Source organism: Solanum tuberosum, unplaced genomic scaffold (genome assembly GCF_000226075.1).
Source record: "Solanum tuberosum cultivar DM 1-3 516 R44 unplaced genomic scaffold, SolTub_3.0 scf00026, whole genome shotgun sequence".
Classification (NCBI taxonomy): Eukaryota; Viridiplantae; Streptophyta; class Magnoliopsida; order Solanales; family Solanaceae; genus Solanum; species Solanum tuberosum.
This window is the reverse complement of record NW_006238952.1, coordinates 2,241,891-2,261,683: the sequence shown is the minus strand read 5'-3', so window position 1 is coordinate 2,261,683 and position 19,793 is coordinate 2,241,891. Positions and strand designations below refer to the sequence as shown.

The 19,793-nt window shown below is 34.6% G+C and overlaps 4 protein-coding genes across 5 annotated transcripts in view; 1 reads left to right on the top strand and 3 right to left on the bottom strand.

Annotated features, from left to right (window-relative positions):
- The window catches only part of LOC102594284 (uncharacterized), a 4,992-nt gene extending 4,742 nt beyond the window's left edge, over positions 1-250 (bottom strand). The window contains exon 1 of the mRNA XM_006341545.2: positions 101-250. Coding sequence (XP_006341607.1) covers positions 101-226 — 126 coding nt within the window. The 5' untranslated portion in view covers positions 227-250. The remainder of the gene's footprint in view (positions 1-100) is intronic.
- A 2,833-nt stretch (positions 251-3,083) lies between these two features.
- Positions 3,084-6,132, bottom strand: LOC102600213 (uncharacterized). 2 transcript variants are annotated; one of them, XM_015306267.1, is made up of 6 exons: positions 5,943-6,132; positions 5,573-5,868; positions 5,136-5,498; positions 4,803-4,939; positions 4,413-4,650; positions 3,084-3,567 (listed from the first exon to the last, which is right to left on the bottom strand). In XM_015306267.1, exons 1-6 carry the CDS (start codon positions 6,083-6,085, stop codon positions 3,281-3,283), a joined length of 1,464 nt encoding a protein of 487 aa, XP_015161753.1. In that variant the 5' UTR covers positions 6,086-6,132; the 3' UTR covers positions 3,084-3,280. The 2 variants fall into 2 exon arrangements, with proteins under 2 accessions (XP_015161753.1, XP_015161754.1); XM_015306268.1 differs by having other exon boundaries at positions 3,084-3,561.
- Positions 6,133-7,328: 1,196 nt separating this feature from the next.
- LOC102593956 (cleavage stimulating factor 64) lies at positions 7,329-11,061 on the top strand. The gene is made up of 7 exons (XM_006341544.1): positions 7,329-7,491; positions 7,649-7,726; positions 8,287-8,325; positions 8,424-8,978; positions 9,056-9,148; positions 10,155-10,331; positions 10,437-11,061. The coding sequence occupies exons 1-7, from the start codon at positions 7,414-7,416 to the stop codon at positions 10,557-10,559; spliced, it is 1,143 nt and encodes a 380-aa protein (XP_006341606.1). The 5' UTR covers positions 7,329-7,413; the 3' UTR covers positions 10,560-11,061.
- A 171-nt stretch (positions 11,062-11,232) lies between these two features.
- LOC102593632 (chloroplastic group IIA intron splicing facilitator CRS1, chloroplastic) lies at positions 11,233-19,304 on the bottom strand. Its single transcript, XM_006341543.2, has 10 exons — positions 18,374-19,304; positions 17,157-17,616; positions 16,945-17,075; positions 15,592-15,933; positions 14,912-15,068; positions 14,522-14,814; positions 14,355-14,414; positions 12,853-12,930; positions 12,441-12,617; positions 11,233-11,765 (listed from the first exon to the last, which is right to left on the bottom strand). The coding sequence occupies exons 1-9, from the start codon at positions 19,211-19,213 to the stop codon at positions 12,504-12,506; spliced, it is 2,475 nt and encodes an 824-aa protein (XP_006341605.1). The 5' UTR covers positions 19,214-19,304; the 3' UTR covers positions 11,233-11,765; positions 12,441-12,503.
- Between the last annotated feature and the right edge of the window lie 489 nt (positions 19,305-19,793).

Genomic DNA, 19,793 nt, shown 5'->3' with positions numbered 1-19,793 from the left:
TATATATATTGATATTACTAAAAATAAAGATGATGGGGGAAATAGAAGGAGTAATTGGATAAGAAAGAGAAAAACGTAAATGGAAAAAAGGGTATTTTACCTGTGTGGGTGAGGAACTGATGGCGCCTGTGAAAGGGCGAAAATGGAGGGGAGAGATTTTAGGGGAACAAAGAGGATGACGAAGAAAGAGAGGTACATATACCAGTACTAGTTCAGTAGTGAACATGAGTAATAAAGAGATAAAAATCTCAAACTCGTCCGTCCGTCCGATTAAATTTAAATCGCTTATTATATGTCTCAATCAAAAATACTATTTGCAACAAAACTTTCTAGTTCAATTAGAGAAATGTCGCTCTCAACTTTACATCATGAAAATCAGTAAATTATTTTTGATAAATAAATATACAGAGGAAACTTTTACATAAATAGAACTATAGAAGTACTGTAATAATTTAGTTAAATAAACTCGATCTCAAATAAACTCCATATAGTCAAACATTTACATTTATAACTCAATATAAAAATATAAACTTAAAAAAACAAACACATAAAAACAAAAGGTACAGTGAATTTGACCAAGTTGTTGACTGTCCGTCCGAAGGTCTAAATCAGGATTATATAGTAATCATCATAGAATAAATGAATTGTTCCATAGCTATAATTCTGAAGATGAAATGGTCAAATAATTTAATATTAAATTGAAGCATGCAGAAATTTTGATTTTAAATTCCACAAAAATCTAAATCAAGATTATATTTTGACCAAGTTTGTTGAAATTAGTCTAAACTTACCAGTAAACTTTGAAATTAATAACAAATGCTCAAGGTCGACTCAATAGGATTGGGGCCTAAAGCGAAACTTAACAGAGGGGTTTTAATATTTTATTTTTTCATCATATATACTTTTATTTAAAATATACTTTTCTAATGTTTTTAGATACAAAGTCATTAGTTACTGTTTCATAATTGATTTGTTTTAATAATTCCTTTTCAATTGATAATATAGCTAATCCATTCAATTTCTCTTGAGACATTGTTAATCTTAAATAAAATTAATCAATTTTAGTTTCAAAAAAGTTCTTTCGGCTGAGTCAATGTTTACCGAAACTGCTAACATTATTTTATAAGTAATATATGTATTTGGAAAAGAATCAATTCTTTTTATTTGATTGAGTATTTTCATTAGATCATTATCTTTCACTTATATTATTTCTCTTAACACTTTTAATTAAAAAAATAAATCTAAACTATCAATTTCAGAATAACTATTATGTGTTAAAGAAAGTTTAAGGTGAAGACAATATTTTTTAAAAAAATTGCGTCATCTAGTCATCACAATTTACCACTAAATAAGAAACCAAAAATATTTTCATATGCTTTAATTGGTTCAAATCTATTTTGAAGTAAAAAAAAATAGCATAAAGTAATCAACTCTAATTTCAAGGGACTGTGATTTCGTTATCAATACATCAAATTATTTTTTACGAAATTCAGGTTCTATATACATCTCATAAGCAATTTCCATAGTAGAAATCATTGTACTCATACTATATAATTTATTTATTTTTAAATGGGGGCCCCTAAAAATATAGGGGTCAAGCGATGATTTTAGTGGCTTAGGGGTTGAGACGGCCCTGCTGAAATGCTCCACATTGGCTCGAATTCAATAATTGTGTTAAAAATTTTACTTAACGTATATAAATAATAACACAAAGTTAATAACTTTTTAGCAATCTAGAACATAGAAATTTAAAATCTTAACTAGCTCCATTTTTATGGTTGTTATTTATTTTGAGAGAACTACGGTTAATGAGCTAGCTTTTTACTTAGAGATTCAGACACATTTTGATACTTTGACACATATCATATTTCTTGTTAGGAGCAAAAATTATAAAATCGTCCATGCAACCAACCATACAATTAAATGAATTCAGATCTCACAGAATTAAAATTGCAAAATTGTGGCAATGAACAAAAGAGATTAAATAACGATCGAAAAAGGTGATGCCATGGTAGGTGAGCTTCTAACCTACCACCAACTATTTTGGGTTTAATTATTACTGTACACGGTTACTCCAACTGTCCAAAATTAAATACTTTTTTTACTTTCTTAATTTATGAATCACTCGGGAGAGTAAAATCTAGTGACTAGTATTTTTCATTTTTATTCTATATTAGTTATTCATTTTATTAGAAAAGTTATCTTAAATCACTTGTCGATTGATAGATCGTATAAAATTGATGATACAAATTAAGATAATTTTTTGTTTGACTGACATGTGTTAAGCTGCTACCTTTTACTTTTATTCAAGTGCACAATCTTCAGCTTAAAATTTTCCTTTTAATTCAAGTAAGGCTGCCCTTGTCACTATCCTCACATATCCATCTTTTTCCTTTAAACCATTTTCTTATATATACTTTCTCTCGTTTTAATTTGATTGACTTGATGTGAAATTTAAAATCTAAAAAAAATGGCTTAATGTCTGTAATCTAAAATCAGTGATACGTAGAAAGTATTAAAATAACATTTAGTCTTACAATTATATTTATATTATGTGAAAAGTTAAAATTAGAAAATTTTAAAAAAGAAAAGAAATAGTCTTTTTAAAACAAACTAAAAAAGAAAAGTATGACAAACAAATTAAAATAGAGACAATAATTCACTATTATCAAAATTGTTCATAAAATTCTTTTGTCATCCCAACAGGCCACATGCATATTTGAACTTACTTTAATTTGTACTATGCATGGGTCACCCACCCTTAATTTCTCTTTTTTCCAAGTACTTATTTACAAAACAACAAGTTTATGAGGGTATTAAAATAGCTAGAGTTTGAAATATACATTGTTAATGTAAAATAAATTTTACACTATCAAGTTATTTTTATCAGCTTATAGCAGGTGATATATCTTATTTTAAATCCTACATTATAAGGGAAATCTACTTATAAATATTGATTTGATAGTATAAAAAATTATTTAGTCGAACAATATATAAAAAAAAAACTTAAAATCATTCAACTAATGTGTGCTGGGAAAAAAAGTGGTGAAGCATCTCTATGTAATTTGCCATCAGAAACTCTGACTTTGCTCATTTTGTCTTCACACCAATGCAATTGTTCATCATTCACTTCACTCATTCTTAATACTCTTGATACCACTTTTAAATCTATTAATCCCATCAATATATCCATTTCTTCTTCTTCTTTTAATCTCCTTTTCCCCAAGCTGCATTTTCCTGACCTACCAATATCCTTCACCCTAGTCTTTTTCTGCATATATCAAATAAGTCGCTCGTTAAAATATGATGAGTATTTATAATCTTGAAAATAAAACAGATAGATACGCGCCTTTTTGTTGACTTTCTTGAGTAAGAGGAGAAGAGTTGGGTCAGTAGAGGCTCTTTTGTTTCTCCTAAAGAAAGCTGTCATTAGTAATTGACAAGGATTCTCTTTGTCTGCTTTGAGGAATTTCATAAATGTTCTGATTGCTTCTTCGATAATCCCAAGAAATGAATCTGATGATATTCTCGACCATAATTCTTCTTGTCCTTTTTCCTCATCTGAATCTAGTCAAAATTTTGTTATTTATAATTTCGAGATGGAGACAAAAAGACCTTATATTATATTACAAGAAAAAAAAGTTCACTATTACTAGTATAGTTTTACTTGCTTCAACAAGTCAGGTACATATGTTTCAATTTATTTATCTGATTTTGACTTGATAATGAGTTAAAGAAAGTAAAAGAGATATTTGAATCGTGTGATCTTAAACTAATGATACATAGAATGTATTAAAATATCGTTTCATCTTGTGTTCTTAAATATATCATGAAAAAAAATTGAAATTAAAGAGTTGTCAAAAAAAAAACACATTCTTTTTTAAATGGACTAATAAGGAAGTATGACGAACAAATTGAAACGGAGGGAGTATCAATGTTAAGACGAACAAACTGAAAATGATACACTATAATAAGTACTTTAAAGAAAAGTTCACCATTACTTGATAGTTGACACACGGAATTTAAGTAAATAAAGAAAGACATTTGAATTTTGTGACCTTAAACTAAAAATACGTAGATGGTACCTAAATGTCATGTGAAAAGTTAGAATTAAAAAGTGTCAAGAAAAGGGAAGATACATTCTTTCTCAAACAAACTAACAAGAAAAGTAAGATCAACAAATTGAAATGGAGGGAGTATAATGTTAAGATGAACAAATTGGAGTATGATGTGAAGACGAACAAATTGGAGTATTATGTGAAGACGAACAAATTGAAATAGAGGGAATATCAAATTTAAGTCTAACACATTGAAACAGAGGTTGTACATGTTTCGTAGGACACCTATCCATGTTCGTTATAAAAATTATTCATAAAATACTTTAAACTCAAAAAAGGGATAAACTAAATTACCTCTATATTCAGGAACTTGAAGCAACTTTGGAGCTAAACTTCTCATCCTAGCATAAACCTCAGGTCTCTTACCATGTTCATATGGCTCATTCTCAATGTATCTTTGTAAAAGCACTTGAAACTGTTGAAAATGCTGAGCTACATAAGCAGGACAACCTGGATCTTCTTCAAGACGCGAAGCTCTTAGGCTTTTGAAGTATTTGTAATTCCAGCTCAGCGCTTCCCATGCTAAGCATACCTACTCATGTCGGCATATTCAGGATTTAAATTTGATAGAATTTAATGTGTACCTTCTCAATATATACTTAATTTATCTCCACTCTTGTTATAATGGATTCAGAATTTAGTATGTGTTAAAATGTCACGTATGTATTTTTGCTTCCTGTGTACCTGTGCTACATAAGCAGCCTCCAATTCGTGATATGGATTGTGTCGAAACTCCGATGATTTCCTGTTTTTCATCGCCAATTTATGAACAACCCTGTCTGATATTGATCTTGGACATGATTGAATGGATCTTAGTGATTCTGAAGAAAAGAAAATGAAGAATTTAGATAATGTTGAAAAAATCATATATACTAATAAATTCTAAAAGTGTAACGTTTAGATGTTTGTTGCACACTTCAGTGCTACAGTTCAAGTCTCACTGTCACCCATTATGAAAAAGAATTTCTACGTGTTTACCAATGAAATTGAATTTGAGTGGGCAAAGTTAGATATTACCTGTTTCATGGAGTTTTTGTACACTGATTTTATCTAAAAACAGCATTTCTTCATCATATTTTTGGAAGACGGTATAAGATTCCCATTTGGGGCAACTTCTTCTTGAAGAAGAAGAAAACGGATCTTCTTCTCCTGAACCCGAATCTTTAATGGAGCTTCTCCATTCAGAAGAACTCTTAGAAATGGACCCAACACTATAAGAATCTCCAAATATTTTATCAACATTATTATCCTCCTTTTTTCGGAATTCGAGTTTCTTGCTCTCTAACTTAGCTGGTGCATAAACCAAGAAATTATCCTCTCTACAAAACTTTCTACTCTTCTTTACTTTCTTATCCTTCGTGACTTTCGTATAAAATTTCCCTGCATCAACATAAGCCAGAGTGTAAATCAACACATTTTTAAAAATTTAATCAACGATTAAACATTGTACGTACCATGATTAATGTCGTTATCCATCATGTTCAAATCACATTTGTTAGTATTCGATTTGAGATTCTTCTCTTCAACATCGTTATCATCATCAGTATGAACAGATTCTGAAGCTAGTGATGCATAAACAGAATCTCCTTCATCAGCCACTCTGCTATTTAAGTTATATTCAATTTTTTCACTTTCGCCAAATGTGTGTGATAGAAAATGTTTTTCCTCCCCTGTTTCAGCTTTGTTTTGATAATTATATTCATTTTCTTCGTCTGAAAACTCAGCAAATTCATATCCATTAACTCGATTCCTGCAAACTAACAATAGTTTGAAAACATAGAGATAGATCATGACTAATAACATACGATACGATACGATACATACCTCCAGAAAAATGGATTTCCGCCAAGAAAGTAGAAGAGTTTGCCAAGTAAAATAGAAGTGAAGTAGGAAAAAATGAGGAAAAGTTGAAATGAACTTGAGACATTATAGAATAGCCTTGCAATTGTTTCTTTAGAACATTGCATTGTTTTCTTAAATTTGGTTGAAATTATGAAGATTTTTGAGTTTCTAATGATCCTCTTCTTTACTTAGGTAAAGCAAAAATAACGAAGTGGCACTAAAGAATAAAAAGGTCAGTCCTTTAATTGCTTTCACAATTTTCCTTGTTTGTCAAGATGGTCCTTTGCTTTTTTTCTAGATTAATTATATATTCCAAAATAAAAACACAAAAAAAATAATTTTTAAAAAGAAGAGACCAAAACCCAGCCACACGCATTTGTAACTTGCTATTTACAAAAGAATTACTCCATTAGAATACTCTGGTGCAGGCAACATGGACGGAGCTAGGGTATCGGAAGGGAACCCCATGTCGAAAAATTAAACTATATATATAGCACCTCCATTAATTTCAATGATACCTGTCACCCGCAATAGATATTAGATAACTCTAGATAACTCTATCCACCAACACTAAAACACATGAGAAGAAATCACCTAGTGTTTTTTTTCTCGATTAGAATTAAAACCTGAAACATTATGATTCTCAACCATTTTATTATCCACTAGTCACACCGATACAGTATAAGAATGTTATTCTTTGCATTCTATATGAAGAAAGAGCCAGGACAATAGTTAAAAAATAGTACTACATTTTAAGGTTCTCATATGGAGCACTTCTATGCTTAAGATTAATTTAAGTCAACACACATTTGATGATATATAAGAGTAAGTTTTTTAACTTGTTATAATAAGTAATTTATATTATTTTCTATTGTTGTTCATCTTAGTCTAAAAGTGTAAAAAAGTTACACTGAATATATGGCCTATATTTTGTCTCTAACTTGGCCCCAAAGATTTGTCAGGATTACAAGTAGGATGTAGTAGTTCATTAGTGGGACAGCATCCTATCCTAATCGTGTTTAATGAACTTTATAAGATCCTTAAAATAAACACTTGACATTAACTAAATTTTGTGAAATTAAAGCACTTGTGATCTATGAAAAACAAAGTAAAAATGTTTTTCAGTGCTTACAAAAAAAGAAAAAAATGTATTCATGCTCTAAACTTGTATTTAATATGTATATCGTCATAAATAATTACTTTATAATCTATATATATAACTGGCTAGGAGAAATAGTGAATTGGTCCGGCTATTTGTGTAAAAGTGAAAAATGTTGCAGGACTATTTTGTCAGTTTCCAATAGGGTAGCGGGCTATTATATGGGCCATAAAACTACTGGGCCATGAAAGCCCAATTAAGTAGCAACCGTTTTCTTCTCTTCCTCCTAAGGGAAAAAAAAGAACATTCCCTTCCGTCCTCCGGCTGAGAGTACGGTGGAAGAGACTGAGAACAATGGCCGGCGACGGTTTACCGTCGAATGTGACTGGAATGTCTAAAATAGAGTTATATGATGTTATGTCTCAGATGAAGGTACTCATATATGTGTATGCGTGTAATAATCCATACATAATTTTCGTTCATGAAGATTAAATCAATTTTGATTGTTTTTCTTTTTGTTTGTTACTTGTATTCTCTTCCTAGATCTACCTGATGAAATTGCTGTAAATTCCTATGTGTTCTTGTGTAGGTTCTTGTGGAACAGAACCAGCAACAAGCAAGGCAAATTCTCATCCAAAACCCTAGCTTGACGAAAACACTCTTTCAGGTCTTATTTCACTTTCACCTTTTCTTCTGATGTTACTCGTTTGGTTTACTTTTGACCTAGTATGTAAATTGTGCAACTACTACTGTTACAAATGCTGAAATTAGGGTTTTAATTTCTCTAATTATTTGAATAGTGTAATTACACTGAGAAAGTGTGATTTGGTTTAAAACTTGAAATCAGATATTCATGAGAAAGTGTGATTTGGTTTAAAGCTAATATTTGAAAGTTTTACGCCTTGTTATTTTGAAAGTTTGATGTTTCATATAATTTAACATTTAGAGAGGCGTGATGTAGTTGGTGAAATATCAAATTTTCATGTCTTAAAGACAACTTTCCTTCCCCTCTTGCAAGCTCTCAAGATAGATTATGCATTGATTTTACTGTGGTATGGGTGATGTTTCAAGGAATTACTGTCTGTCTTGTATTATGAATCATCACAAGATTCCGTGGAAGATTGCGACTATTAGCTTTCACAATAGGAACCCTTCATATGAATTTGGAGGTTTCTTTGTTGACTTCTTATTCTCTGATGTGGGTTTTTACAACGATGTGTTTATTAGGCACAAATAATGCTTGGGATGGTGCAGCCCCCACAAGTGGTAAGTTGGTGTACATATCATTTTGACCTTATGAAATATCTATATTCCACGCCTACAATGTGATGCAGTTCTAGATATGTACTTTTTTTTGCTTTTAGATACCAACCATCCAGCCAACAGGAGCATTGAGTACTCAGCCATCAGTATCTCAGCTTCCACAACCAATTGTTCAGACCACTCCATCATTGCCAGGGCATATTGGCATTCAGGAGCAAACAAGAAAGCAGCAGCAGAATCAACCTGCTCCAATAGTGCCATCCGCTTCTCTTCCACCCTCGAACCTTCAATCCACATCCATGCCATCTCATCCATTGCAGACAGTGCAGCAGCAGAAAGGACTTATTGGTGCTCAAGCCACACCAATCTCTTTACCACAAACCTCTCAAGTTCCTAATATGTCCCAGCTTCCTCGTCATTCTGCTCCACCACTGCCATCTCATCTTCAACAACAGATGCATCCAGCATCTCCCAAGTTGGAGCAACCAATGCAAACTAGTGGAAACCAACACCTGGCTATGCAACCACAGCTACCACCACAAGTGAGACCATCGATGCAACCCTTCCCCCATCAAGTTCACCCTCACATGGGGCCCAATGCTGGTTATCCGCAATCTGGAGCAACTCAGCACCACCATTCACAACCTGCTTATCATGTAATTATTATGCCTTTAGTGAGTTTAAGGTTTACTTTTTCCATGTATAAGATGTAAATATTCCTTTTATCATTCAGCCTGCAATGAGGCCTCCAGCAAGCATGGGACCTTCTTTTCTACCGGGACAACCACCTGGTCAAAGTCAGCTTCCACCCCAGCCTCTATATCAGGTGCCCTAGTTTTTTCAAATCTATGTGACTGAAACTTTATGTTAAATACGTCAATGTCATGATCATTCGTTATGTGGGATTTTGAAGTAGGATAGATGTAGGGCTTTCGTAGTCTTAGCTAAAAAATATCTAATACGTTCAGACATATGCTAGAATCCATCATAGTTTGCATTCTATCTTTGCTCACTTAGCACATGAATGATGCTTTGCTGGTACTGTTTTCTTTTGAAAGATCTGGGTTACTGATTTTCTTTTAACATACCAAATCATTCCTATACCCTTGGTCCCTCCAGCCCAAACTAACTGTTCTATTTTGACTCTATTTTCATTTTTCTTATTTGACTATCAAAATATTATTAATTTATTTGGTATATTTGGAACTAAAATGTAGTATTTTCTTGTACTTTTACCATGTATTGTCAAGGTCATACATCAATTTGCAATATTGTTCTTGTTGTTTCTTTTGTTTATACCTTCAACATTTAAGTTTGATATATTGTGTGACCATCTCATTTAAGCTTCTTAAACCTTCTTAATTTTATTTTCGATATGCCCCTTTTGGTTTGATTCACAAACACGTGGATATTATTTCTGCAAAGGGTGGTAGTTAGACTTGAACTAAGGACCCCTGTGTTTTTTCTAATACTGTGTCAAATTGTAGTATAACCTCAAAAAAACGTTGTCAAAAAATACCTTGTCAAATTGTGTGAACACAGAATATAAAAGTTAAGGTTGTTACAGGTGGCACACTTTATATGCTTACTATCTTCAATAGAGTTTAAAACTTGACAAAGTATAACTTGTCAACCATTCCCAACTCATCTTTCTGTAACATGATGTTTCCAATGACAATCTAATATGTTAGTTCTGGCAATGGTCCACAATGCACTATAATTTTTGGTGTCTATTGCTTGAAAGAGAATTCTTAGCTCTTACTCATTTTAGAGTATATGTCTAGTACTATTATCATGGGATTTGACATGCTTTTGTATGTGCAAATATCTAGATGGGAGGTTCACATTTGAGACCAGAATTCAATCAAGTTGGAAATTCAATGCAAGCAGATCGAGGATCTCCTTGGATTCCCAGCTTACCAGAGAATACATCAGGAACACAGCTCCCAGGGCCACCATCATTCCCTGCACAGATGGGCCCGGGCAATCAGCCTCCTAGACCAGGAGCAGTAATATATCTGCAGTCCTATTATTCACGTTTTTAGTTTAAGAACAGACTGTTGGTTTTACTTTTGGTTTCAGACAAAAAATAAGTTAATCTTGTTGATGTGCAGCTGTCCCCAGAGATGGAGCAGGCACTTCTTCAGCAAGTAAGGAGTCTGACCCCAGAACAGATTAATATGCTACCTCCGGAGCAAAGGAATCAAGTGCTTCAGTTGCAGCAAATGCTCCGTTAATCAGAAGCAAGTGCTGCAAAAGACGGTTCTGCCAAGAAACTGAAATAAGCCTATCTGGCTAATCGATTTTTCTATTTATCAAACAATCACCATTGGGTGTAGATGGACAGTGCGCTCCTTGTTCAATGGTGTGTTTCCCCCTTTGTTAAGGTTATTTTTCCTTGGCTCAAGTAGGGTTGCCTGTCATGTTGCTAGCAAATCATAACGGCTATAGGCGTTGATGGAGCTCCTTTGGTGCATATATATCCCATCTTCTCCATCCTGGATGCTCTCCACTTTCTTTTTTATGTAGCATGTCACTGTATTAGAAATAGCCTAATGCTCCTCAAATATGAAATTGTGAAACAGTATAGTCTCTTCCATTTATCTTGTATCCAAAATTTCCAGAAACATTTTGGATTTGCAGATGCATCTTGTTAACAGTTTGCAGGACTTTGTGGAAGGTATAGTTGGATTTCATTTTGGGGGTGTTTTCTTTTATCACACTAGGTGTACACAATGATGTCAATTTTTTTTGGATATGCGATATTTATTTTCATTGTTTAGTATCAGAAAGATTTGAGCAAAGCCTGGACTCATGCAACAGTGGATGCTTCTTCATGGATTTCATTAGCCCCTCATTACTCATGAAAGTAAATAAAGATGTCCAATTTGTATAGTTTAGACAGCCATGTTCCCAAAAATGCCTTTCTTGCAATCGTGTACTTTAAGAAGAATGTTTCGAAAATTTGAAACCACATGAAAGTTTCCCTTTTGTTCTGTGAATCATAAATATTCACTTCTACTCGGTAGAAACTTCAAATCTAAAAGTTAGAAATGGAAAACTAACTTATTCATGTTATCTTTTCAGTTTGCCTCTTTTTCCCCCTTGGATATGTGATACATCTTGACAACTTTAGCTCTATAATTCAACATAGTAATTACAAAAACTGGAAGATAGGACAATTGACAAAGCAATTACATCTACACCCATTACAATGTTCACCCCAGAAGACAAGCACTCCATTTAATTCTTCCATGTACGATTCGGGCCAGTTCATTCTTTCATTGGAACAAACTGAGCTTGAATGGATTGAATGATGTGAAACCCCTTCCACAGTTTGAATCGACCAGTGATCCAAAGGCTCCATCAATGGCCATACGCAAGTAATTGGGATCTGTGACCTCAAATTATGATCCAAAACCTCAGAAAGATGATTGTTGTGGCTGCAATGATAGTGTCATACTTGGTCAATAAGAACATACAATTTATAGTTGGGATCCATAGCAACCAAACAATAGTTCTAATCACATTTACGCACTAGAAGTTAATGCCACTGTTAGCATGCCATTTGTTAAAGTGTAGTGAATATTAAGCGCATACTCCCAACACATAAACTTATGTAGTTTGCAACTACTAGGTATCTTCTGGACAAAATTGACCAGTATATTCATTTCAATTGAAGACCAGTAAAACACAATGCAGGTGAAGACTTAATCCCACACTTGAAGTAAAAAAAAAAAGAGCAATAAAATAGTTTTATGACGGGCATTATGAGGTTTTAAATACAAACAAGTAGTTGGCAGATCTCGTACTGCTAGTGTGATCATAGAATTGATTGTGAAACATAATTTCCTTGTTCTTCCAGTTTGTTGGACCATCAACTTTTCCTAGAGAGATGTGCTATAGCTAACTAGTTCCAATCACATTCTTCATAGTCTAGTAAAAGTGTAAAACTTCTCTCCGTGCCATCTTTTTACATTTTTCACTCGGTAATAATAATCATTGACCAGTAGATTTTATAAGTTAAAATGAATATACATTTATTCTCTTAAAACTTTTAAGGAATAAGAGCTCTAAGAGTAGTCTTAAGAATGAAGGTATAAGACCTCAATGATTACCTCAATAGGACCATGGCCATGATACCATGCAATTCCTCATATAGTATTAACCATGTAGTGTTGTTATCCTGTGTCATTGTCCTCAAGACTGGAGTACTCTGAATCGTCATCATTTTCCCATTCAGGATCTTCATCCTCGTCATCACCAGACTCTAAAGATGAATCTTCATCTTCACTCTGCACACCGAATAAAAATTTAGTCAATATGGATATCTCGTTATACTAATCCTTTTTCTTGAACTACAAAAAAATCACCCTTCCTCCCCTGGGGACCCCTCCACATCCTTCGCCGCAAGAAACTATCAACAGCTAAGACAAGAGGAAGCCACGCACTTAAAGACAGTTCTCCACTATCATATAAGAAACCTCCCTGGTTTTTCTTAGACATCCAGAGGAATTGTGGTAAACTTACTAGGGATTCCGAGACATGATTGAACTGATCAAGCGCCTCCAAATTGCTAGTATTAATGTCCGCCTTACCAAAATCAACCTATGGACAGACAAGAAGAAAATTCAGTTAACAAGTATAGAGAGTGGAATACCCACTTTGGACTTCAAAAGTACTGGTGAAGAACACTGTCGGTGCGCATAATACCACGGTTATCAAAACTAAAAGAAGATCCAATACGATGTGGTGTTGTTCATAGAGAACCATATTTTATGTAAGTTCTTCACTTTTATATACCAGGAATTCTCACACCATATCACAAAATTGTTACTCTATCAAGACAATGATGAAAATAGAAGTCCTTAGATTTAGTTACAGAGATCAGACTCGGTCTTCTTTGTCACATCTCTATAAGATTCTGAACTGAAATTTGTAACAGAATCTGAGTTTTGGTCAACTTCCAAATATTAGGATTTGGTCTTCTAAGAGATGGCGATCTTAATCAAGAAACAATTATTTTATCCATTGTAATTTATTAAGGTTTGTTTGTTTTTTGATGAAGTAATAGCAGATCGCATTACTGGCATCAAGATGCATAAACTACAAAAGTTATGTAAGCAAAAATACTGTAAGCTTCTTACATTGGAAACTTTGACAAGACCATAGAGCTTACAAAATCTAAAATGTTATCTGGGGAATCTACGGGAGAGGAATTATGCCAGCTATACAAATAAACTAAACATCTAGCTTTAAGGAATTATATTTTAGTTGATAAGCCCTCAAAACATCGTTTGTTCTTTTCTGTCCAGACACAGCAAAATATATTTGTAGGGATCATCTTCCATACTTGTTTGATGGCTTTACCAACTCTATTGGTACACCATCCTTTAATTGCATCTTTACCAACTCTATTATAATGCTTAGAACTATATTTCTCTATGAAAAACTACTACAGATGGGCTAAGGTCATTTATAGGAAATATTACTTTTTTGAGTAAAGAAATTGATTTCAAGAGTATCTTCAGCTATGCATGATCATTGGCCTTTGAAATATGAATAATACAATAATACTCCAATAGTCTGATCCCACATTAAACTTAGTTTCAATATGCTCTATAGTTTATACGAGAAAGATGCAAGGATAGATTATGCACCAATTAGTAAGGATCCAGTTAACATTTTTTAAAGCTAACAGAACTGGAATCAGAAGCCTCCAAAAGGTTTACAAAATTCGGGGAAATATTTCAACCGAACTGTTAGAATTTGCAGCAGAATAAACACCAAGAAAAGAAGCATGAATAATCGGACAATTTGCTGAAGTTGGGACTACAAATTATTATGATACATGAATATATAAGTTCAAGCAGTATAAACTATAAAGCTGGCTACCTGACACACAGGCAGAATAACTGAAGAGCCCAAATCAAGAGGAAGGAGAGTGCACAGTAACATAAAAAACGGTAACATGAGGTATATTAGCGAATTGCACTACAATAACAAATCCAAGATCAGAGATTTTGTCTTACAATTTTACTTTTCGTTTGCTCTATCGTCGTCTCCAGCTCGGCTATATGCTGACTGAGAGCCTACAAGAGAGCATTTAGGATGCCAGATAAAACAAGTAGATTATCAGTAAAAAGTGAGATAACATCAATTTATAAATGGGGCAGCTGACATGTATAAGATGAAAAACCTCATAACGCTGCAGTGCCACTCTACGTTTTAGTGCTTTTGCTTTTGTCAGAAGGTTCCTTGGCCTGAGGCTGATAGGCCGCCTATAGTTCTTCCCACGGTAGAAAATAAGAGCATAACCTTTTGGCACTCTTTCTATTGCCACTAAAATCCCACCACTTTCATATTCCAAAAGTCTAGCTGTTTCTTCAACGAAAGCAAGTACCTTTTCTTTTGATATTAACTTAACAAGTTCTCTATGTTTCCAATGCAGATGCATGTTCTCAATAACACCATCAAAGACACCACGAATACCTGGTAGGTAAGCATATACATGAGTTCTCAGTTAAATACAGGATGTAATCAACAGATTGACCACAATATTTTTGTTCCAAAAACAATGAAAACTCACCAAGTGGCAGGTACGATTTCATTCTTAATCCAACTCTGCGCAACATGACCCTTTCCTCCTCTGTTATCGTTTCCAGGTCATCAGAAGGACCAGCAGGAATCCAGGATTCCACAATCTTAGCCAAAATTTTCTCTGCCTTAAGCTTCTTGGTCTGGGACTGTTCACGAATCATATAAAAACTATTAATAGAAGACAAAGGAATCACCAAAATAAAAAATGAAACATGACTAGGGAAAAATAATTTTGGAAACAAAGATTAGGGGAAGAGTTTAAAAACTTCTTTTGGCAGGACAGTTTCAGAAGAGCCAAACATTATAACAAAGAATGAAAGAAAAAAAAGCTACAGAATCAAAAAAGATGAATAAACATAAGAAGTTTTGAAAAACCAAAAAGCCTATACACATAAAAGGGTATAATGAAGAATTCCAAAGACACCCAAACTAAAGGTAAAGAATTCTATAGCTCATCAATTGATACCTTCCAATAGCTTGATAATACTAATACACCTAGATGACACCAAGCTTTCTTTTTAAAAATCAAAAGGAAATCTGATGGATTTGAATAAAGACAAACATTTGCAACAGAATGCTAAAATAAATTGCAGTAAAAACAACGGGTCATCGCGGAAAAAGCTATCGTGAGAAGTTCTTGTAAAATTATAAGGAAAAAAATATACTTACAATCTCAAATTTATGTTCAAGCCGCTTGACTACTCTGGCCGTCTTAGCCATTGCTGCTTCTTTTAACATTCTCTCACGTTCTTCAGCAGATATTTCTCTCCCCCACCGAGCCTGAGCCTCATAAAATTCTGCTAAAGAACCGGCAACGGCCTGTCCATCTGTGGTCAATGGTGCCACTTTAGCAGGCCCGCTCCGTGTTTGCTCTTCAACATCTTGGATCTGTTTTGTCAACTCTTGCCTTTCGGCTAAAACAGCCGCAACAGTAGGTGGGACAAAATCCTTTCCTCGATAAAAGATTATGTAATATTTGTTTCTCAGAAGTAGGACCCCTCCTGTTAACATCTGAGATGCAACTGATATGTTAGTGGTATTACTCAGCAGATTTCCTATTTTAACGGCACTCAAGATGTGCTGCTCAGTTAGGTGTACCTGTCTACGCCCTAATTCTACAATCCTTAACCCCACCCCCACCCCCCATCCCCAAACAACAACAACAAAATGGGAGGCATACTTCTAAATAGTTTCTCTAATTTACCAACAAAGCATAGTCTTCCCATTCATACAGTACAAGAATTCTCATAGAAGCCCATACCCGATTAAAAGGGACAAAAGAACCTTAATATCTGACAATCCAATATTTGTATGAACTTTATTATAAAAAAGGAATAACTTTAAGAACTTCTGACTTCCTAGAAAAGCTGATTACCATATCATTGTAAAACTGAAATCAGCTGATATATGATTCCAACATAGGATGGCGCCCATAACTCGATGGTGATTATTGAAATACTGTATGGCGTAAACAGCTTATGATGAGTCCCAAGAATCACATATGACAGGATACAGAGCATGAGCTTTTTGGGCAAAAAAATCTGTACATGATGGGCTATGGCACTTTAAAAGTGACAGAAGGAACAACTAAGATGTATTCTAAATTCAAAAGTACTGTTACGTCTCCTCCAGACAACTTTTCAGGTTCACATAAACAGGATCAATTTTTTCTTCTTTCAACTATAAGTGGTGTCTGCAGAAGGGAAAAAGAAATGGAAAACACAATGTGAGAGCCAACACTTCCTTTTGGAAGGTGGAATTTTGAACTATGATCACTTGGGCTATTAAGGACCCTCTAGAAGTATTTATACAAGAAACTTGGGTGATATGACTAACAACCTTAACACAACCTAATTTCATGAAATCAATATTCCCTGTGAGGGAAGATTATAGTACCTTTGAATTAATATGGCATCACTCAGACTGAAAGCAGTCACAAACAGAAGCAACTAATATATCAAGGACATTCTTTTCCATATCTTTTTATTTGGGATAAAATCATATCAAAACATTCTAACACACCTTTAACTCTTCTGACATCAGCTTGTTGTTTGTGTTCTGAATTCCACGTTTGACTGCTATTTTCACAACTAAACTTTTCTCCCAGAGCTTGACTATAGCAGCAGCCAGCCCTTGATGATTTCTGTTTCTCCCTAAAAGGAACACCAGGAAGATAACCGTGTCATAAGGTTAAACGATAAAAAAGTAACAGTACTTAAAGGGTTGAAACTTACCAAGAGCAAAATGACAAGGAAGTGATTTAGCAATTTTTCGTAAATTAGTCATTTCTGCATTTGTTAGGCGTGATCTCATTCCAGTAGGAAGAAGTCGGAAAGGTGTTTTATAGCCAGGAATTGTCTGAGGGAGCAAATCAGCATCAACAGGAAGTACTCCCGTACCCCACCAATCCTCAAAACGTGGGCCTAAACCATCTAATACCCTATTGAATTCTGATTCCTCCACAGTCATGCTTTGGACACTATTAGGATGAACTTGATTACGATTTTCAATAACTGGATTAAAGCTTTTGTTGTCTTTTGTAATAGATTTGTCAGATGAAACATCTGGAACAAAGAGAGCATTGTCTTCCTCATTCACAGATTGAGATCTTGAAGAAGGCCCCTCGTAGTTACTTCCTCGATACACCACCATAACGCTCCCAGCCCTCCATATCACAAGCCCTCTTGTCCGACGCTGACATCCAGAAAAAAGAAAGTCCACACTTCAAAATTTCTTGCAAATACAATATTCATGTAAAATACAAATGATAAAAAAAAATGTATAGTGAGGAGTAGTGAAGGCTCAGATCAACTTGTTCAGGAAATACTTTTAGGAGTTTGCAGGGGTAGTCCTTTTGGTTGACAGGGGAAGTCTTTTAGGTTGACTGATAAATCCATCCTATAGCCCTATTAACAAAATGCTTGGAATTAAACTTGAGGTTTGATATGCAAAGAGTTCATTAGTTGTTGCAAAACTATGTTACAAGATAATTGCTTGTAAATTTACCTATGTTTTCCTTGAAATGGAGTTGAAGACAATAACTCTACTTATTCTACATCTACATGGAATACATATGGAAAATATGGAAATCATAGTGATGAAAATTGTTCTCGTTTAAATCGAGACCATTTAAGGTCAAATAGCAATTTCATTTCTAAATGAAGATTTATGAAGAGATCTCTTTCTTCAATGTAATGGTGGTTTTTAGTATTGCTTCAGAAGTATTATCTAATCTAGTTGGACCTTTAGATTAAAATGTAACTAGGACTATTCGTCGTAATCATGGCCATCACAAGGACAGTACAAGAAGAATAGAACATTTATACAGAGTCTGGAAATTATCTTAAAGAATCAAATGACTCATACCCAAAGAACGCAAGACAAATTCAAACAAATGCAAAAGCACTACACGACCAGTTAGTGCTATCATGGTAAAGCCAAGGGCACCAACCTCTACAATCTCGTGGCCTGTTCTCATATCATGAGCCAAAACCTCATGAAACTTGAGCCTTACCAGCTCATTCTTCCTCCATGAATGATGAATCTTCTCCAACACTGCTCCTGTAACCCCAGCCTTAGGTACATTAATCCTTTCTCTCAAAGTCATACCCATTCTCCTCAGCCTCCTCAATTCCTCATCCTCAATGGTTAGCTCAGCCAGTGACGGTGCCTTTACCGTCCTCTTCCCTCCCCTCTGCACCTCCACCGCCTCTTCCTCCACACTTCGTTCCCATGGCAAATATGTATCTCCCTCATCATCACTCTCTTCCAATATCATATCCGGTCGAACCCAATCCCTCTTCAACAAATCCCCTAACTTCTCTTCTTCACCGTTAACCTGCATTGTCGAACTAGAATCCAATTTCAAATTTCCCTCTTCTTCATCTTCTCCTTCTCCTTCATCGTCAGAGCCTAATCCTAAGTTTCTCAACCGAAGCACAATCCTATCTATGGCTGTAGTCCCTACTCTTGTGTTCTCGTCAAAATATCTGGTTTCCGTTTTGGATTCGACGGTTCTGGAATTGGATGAATGCTTTACTGGAGGAGATGTATTGGGCCATTTGTTTAGCCAAGTAGAAGAGCGAGAGTTGTTTGATTTCACAGGGGTCGAACTGGAATTTGAGTCTCTGTAAGGTTTCCGATTATCCTTCCGGGGAATGTTGGTTCTGGTGTTGCCGGCGGTGATAGTGCGGCGAAGGAAAAGGAAAAATGGAGGTCGATCAGAAGGAGTAGAGAAGGAAGAGAACAACTGTGGTGTCAATTGTGTAAATTTCGCCGTCGACAAGGCCATTTTTCAATTAGCTCAGCTTCTTCTTCTTTCAGTTAGCTTCATAGTAATGGGGGCAAAATGGTTTCAGTTGACAGAGCTTGACGATAAGATATCAATTCGGATATTTTTATATCTACACGTCAGCCTCCGAATTTATGACCCGACCCAAGTATTTCTCTTGATCCTCGTTCCGCAAAGGATTTTGGGCCCAGAAAATGTCGTGGAACTGGCACCAAGTAACCACATTAGGACCATTGTTTAAGTTTTAGCCAGTATCCTGAAGCTCATTTCAGAACAAGTCCTTAATTTCAATATTTTAGTTCAAAGTTGAAACCTCATGCTTGAGCCTTATAATAGCGCAATATAAGCTTTAAATAACTTTCAAACCCTGATTAAAACTTAAATAGCAACCCAAAATAGTTATTCATGCACCTCACTCAAATATGTATCTGTAGACTGTTTTTTCGAAGAACTAAACACGATGGGATGAATAAAATTCTTTATCCTTAGCTAGAGATTTCAAGCGGAAAAACTACTAGTAGGCAATGAGTCCCCCCCTTAGATGGACTCTGATCTTGATTAGTCGGACCAGTGAATTACT

Bases quoted from the DNA above. Each gene is read 5' to 3' on its own strand.
- LOC102600213 (XM_015306267.1), bottom strand. From the start codon at position 6,085: ATGCAATGTTCTAAAGAAACAATTGCAAGGCTATTCTATAATGTCTCA. The intron at 5,499-5,572 runs GTACGTACAATG...ATGTTGATGCAG, and splicing joins GGATAACGACATTAATCATG to GGAAATTTTATACGAAAGTC. The intron at 4,651-4,802 runs GTACACAGGAAG...CGACATGAGTAG, and splicing joins AGGCTGCTTATGTAGCACAG to GTATGCTTAGCATGGGAAGC.
- LOC102593956 (XM_006341544.1), top strand. From the start codon at position 7,414: ATGGCCGGCGACGGTTTACCGTCGAATGTGACTGGAATGTCTAAAATA. The intron at 8,326-8,423 runs GTAAGTTGGTGT...TTTTGCTTTTAG, and splicing joins TGGTGCAGCCCCCACAAGTG to ATACCAACCATCCAGCCAAC. The intron at 8,979-9,055 runs GTAATTATTATG...TTTATCATTCAG, and splicing joins ATTCACAACCTGCTTATCAT to CCTGCAATGAGGCCTCCAGC.
- LOC102593632 (XM_006341543.2), bottom strand. From the start codon at position 19,213: ATGGCCTTGTCGACGGCGAAATTTACACAATTGACACCACAGTTGTTC. The intron at 17,617-18,373 runs GTTGGTGCCCTT...TCTGGATGTCAG, and splicing joins CAGGCCACGAGATTGTAGAG to CGTCGGACAAGAGGGCTTGT. The intron at 12,618-12,852 runs GTAAGTTTACCA...TTCGGTGTGCAG, and splicing joins ATCATGTCTCGGAATCCCTA to AGTGAAGATGAAGATTCATC.